Below are 3,883 nucleotides of genomic sequence, written 5' to 3' on the forward strand. Positions count from 1 at the left end.
AGTACTCATTGGTATGTGTCCCAGCCCCACGACCTCTGCCTGGGGCCAAAGGCCGGCTCTCTGTGTCCCTGTCTCTTTTTTAGGTGGGGGGCCGTGATGCCTAGAAACTAAATTCTTTCAGGACGCATGAGCCTGAGGGAGGGACACCCCCGGATGTGTGGATGAGGGCAGACCCCCCCCTGCTCGTCATCCCCAGGCCCACCCACTTTCCTGCCAGTGGCCCCATCTTCCACTGCCCCCGGGGAGGCGGGCTCAGCGCTCCCCGAGCCCCTCCACCGCCCCCGTCCAGCGGTGCCCGCTGCCCCAGCGGGTTCCTCAGGGACATGGCTCGCTGGTAGCATTCCTCTGGGAGCGGTGGTTGCTCCTGTCCTGTCACTTCAGCTAGACCCTTCTGTTGGCCTTCCAAGGCCTTCGCTGGGTCCAGCTTACCTGACCTCCTTTTCTCTCCACTCACTCCTCGGGTCTTTTGGGAATCTCATTGCCTCAACCTTTCTCACCAGCTCAGCCTCAGGCCTTGGCTGTGTACCCACCCCCCTTTTTTTTCTATTTCTGTTTCTTTATATATATACACACACACACATATATATACTTCTCATATTTTAATTATACAAATATATTTTCAATGTAGGAAGACTAGAAGGTACAGATAAGCCTTGCCTATATCCTTCCAGATTGTTTTTCTTTGAACACATATATATGTATTTTGTTGCAGTAATTCCTGCCTGTCCAAAAATACTTCAATGCCCTTTTCTAGTCTTAATTTCTTCAGACCTCTGGCCTCAAAACCCAGCACAAGCCCATCTCTTGCAGGCAGTCCTAACTGCTCAAGCCTTTTCAGCTTGTTCCCTCCTGAGCCCATGCTGCTACTCTTGTTTCCTACCACTCCATGTCTTCAATCCTAACCTCTACTTAGGAAGTGGAAGGTGGGGGGCCGCACCGCGTTTCTCTGACCTTCTCTTGGTGCCTGCCTGGTGCCGGGCACGCAGAGGTGACTCTCCACCGGTTCTAGGTCTGTTGTTCCCTGTGTGCACACCCCTGCCCGTGGAGGGTGAACTCTGCCACGACCCTGCCAGCCGGCTTCTGGACCTCATCACCTGGGAGCTGGAGCCCGATGGAGCTTTGGACCGGTGCCCATGTGCCAGTGGCCTTCTCTGCCAGCCCCATAGGTGAGGTCCCACCTGTCCTTCCTGTCAAGGGCTGAGAGCAGAGGAGGTGCCACCCAGTGGGGACCCAGGAGCAGAAGTTGGGGGGAGATGTGGATTTAAGACAGGTTTAGTTTGAAGTGTCCTTGGGTTTTCCAGATGGAGGGCCCAATGGCGACCTCTAGAATGAGGGCTCAGGAGTATGGCCAGGGTACAGATTTGGATTCATCCAGGTGGGGAGCTGAAGCCTCCTGGGTAGATGCCCTTAAAAAAAGACTGGGTGGGGAGGGCTCCCAGGCCCATCATGACGACGACGAGAGAAGAAGAGGGCAGAGGAGACAGAAGGTGCAGCCAGAGAGGCAGGAGGGGGGCCCAGGAGAGCAGCCAGCAGTTAGAGGCCGCGGAGGGATGCGAGGCATCAGGCCTGCTGGAAGCTGGTTTCTCAGTGTGCGTCTCACTCAGCGGCCACTGCTCTGCCTTCTTTCCCAGCAGAATCCAGGGTGGCTGGGCAGGTAGATAGAACTCTGGGCCCAGCCCACGAGGCCCAGGGCTCCCCACGGGCACAGCGGGTGAGCTCTCAGGGGCTGCTTCTGCCTGGGGGCCTGGGCAGGCAGCGGGCTGTGAGCTGTCAGACCTTGGAGTCCTTGGGGTTGCCCCAGCGGGTCAGTCACAGGAGGACAGACCTGCGCTAGACACGGGAGAGCTGCCCTTTGAGGACACCTGCTCACAGGTGTTGCTCCATCAGCGTGTTCAAAGGCAAGGGGTTAGGGGAAGTTGGGCTGGGGTCACACAGAGGGCGGGGCCTTAGTTTGAGGGCTCCCCATTTCTCCCTCCACAGCCACAGCCTGGTGTACGTGTGCAAGCCCACCTTCGTCGGGGGCCGTGATGAGGACGGGGAGAGCCTGGTGCCCAGAGAGGCCCCCGATGAGTATGAAGATGGCGGCTTCATGGAGGAGGTGCGCCGGGAGCTGGAGAACCTGGAGAGGAGCCTGTCAGTGGAGATGGCTCTCGGGGAGCCCGGGGCCGCCTCTGAGCTGCTGGAGGGAGAGGAGATTTAGACCCGGGCCTGTTGTGTGGGTAGATGTGCAATAGAAGTAGCTAATTTATTTCCCCAGCTGTGTCCCTAGGTGTGGGCTCACCAGGCTTTTTCTGTGGCCTCTTCCCAGTACATTTTCCTTCTGGCTTGAAACAACATGAGGGGCTGCACCGTTGTCCAGCACGCCCCGCCCCATTGTGCATCAATCACAGCTCTGGTGCCTGGGGAAGACGGGTGTGGGAGGCTGAAGCAGAACAGGGCTGCTAAACTGGTCCAAAGTATTGGCGGCTCCGCCTCTGCTGGTTGGCAGATGGCATGTTTCGTTTTGTATGACATTGCCTTGAGTGTTGTTGGGGGCGGGGAGGGGACGGAAGAGGATGCAGAATTTCCCCATGATGGGTTTTAGGGGAATGTTGACTCTCAGACACGTGGAGAAGGATGCCCTGCTTTGCAAACGTGAACCTGTGAAAATGCAACCAGTGAATCTGTCATGCTGTTCCCGCCGTGGGCACAGGCACACGCTGCCCTGAGCTGCTGCAGGTGAGATGTCTTCCGCGTTGCCTGCATTTGTCCTCTCGACAGTGTTACTCAGCTCCTACCTCTGTGCCAGGGCAGCAGTCCACGTCCTTTCACCACAGCCTGCTGAAGGAGGGTATTGGTCTCCTTGTTGGTCAGGATCTCGGAGGCTCAGACATGTCATCTTGCTTGCCCGAGTCACACAGCTAGTGAAGACCAGAGCAGATTGCCCAGGTGTGACTCATGCCCAGTGCTCTCCCTACTGCTCCCCATCAGCCTCCATGTGCCAAAAGTCCCCCTTATGAGGAGGACAAGATTTTTTTTTTTGAGGCATATCTGGAACGAAAGTCAAACTAGTTCACACATCCCCGTAAGGTTAAACTTCTACTGTTAGAAATACAGCATGCCCCTTGCTGTGGGGGTGGCTGTCATTCTATTGGAGACAGAAAGTACTAACACTGTCCCCTGTGGCAGTCAGTCACATCAGTAGCTTTGAAGGTACACATGACTGGAGCATAATATATGTTAACTTGCCAGAAACAGTACTTAGGTAATCGTAGGGCCAGGATTATAAATGAAATTTGTAAAATCACTTACCAACAACCGAAGACCATTATCAGCCACATGGAGAAAATCAAACCAAGCAAGGCTCTATGAAATATGGTTGTAATATCCAAGCTGAGAGCACTGAGTTGTACGCTGTTCCATAAATGATATTTTCAGGTGTCATGGACTGTTTCCATCATGTATGCATCCAGAGTTATTAAATCTTAAAGTCACAATTGTATAAGCATGCTTTCTTTGAGTTTCAAATTATGTATAAACACATATGTTGCATTTAGAAACCAAGCATAAATCACTTAAACTACTCTTTTGTAACTCTTGGACTTCTTTTTTTGACTTTACATAAATAGAAAACCCTTTCAGCCAGAAAAAATAAAAATGAACTGCATTGTCCAAAAAGGAAAAAAAAAAACTCCTCCATAATGCAAAATTTCCTGGCAATTGAAGCATCAAAATATTTTAGAAATGTTAACCGTTTTTGGATGGGAATTAGTCCTCAAGAGTATCAGTGCTTCACTGTCTCTGGAAGAGTAAATGGAATGTGTAAGCCCCTTTTGGGGCTTCCCTGGTAGCTCAGCTGGTAAAGAATCCGCCTGCAATTCAGGAGACCTCGGTTCAATTCCTA

General features: G+C 52.8%; 1 protein-coding gene across 1 annotated transcript in view; it reads left to right on the forward strand.

Annotated features, from left to right (window-relative positions):
- DKK3 (dickkopf WNT signaling pathway inhibitor 3) overlaps positions 1-3,573 on the forward strand; it is a 50,276-nt gene extending 46,703 nt beyond the window's left edge. The window contains exons 7-8 of the mRNA XM_010830620.1: positions 963-1,166; positions 1,981-3,573. Of these exons, the coding sequence (XP_010828922.1) occupies positions 963-1,166; positions 1,981-2,200 (424 nt within the window). The 3' untranslated portion in view covers positions 2,201-3,573. The remainder of the gene's footprint in view (positions 1-962; positions 1,167-1,980) is intronic.
- Positions 3,574-3,883: the final 310 nt, after the last annotated feature.

Source organism: Bison bison, unplaced genomic scaffold, assembly GCF_000754665.1.
Source record: "Bison bison bison isolate TAMUID 2011002044 unplaced genomic scaffold, Bison_UMD1.0 scf7180017864518, whole genome shotgun sequence".
Classification (NCBI taxonomy): domain Eukaryota; kingdom Metazoa; phylum Chordata; class Mammalia; order Artiodactyla; family Bovidae; genus Bison; species Bison bison.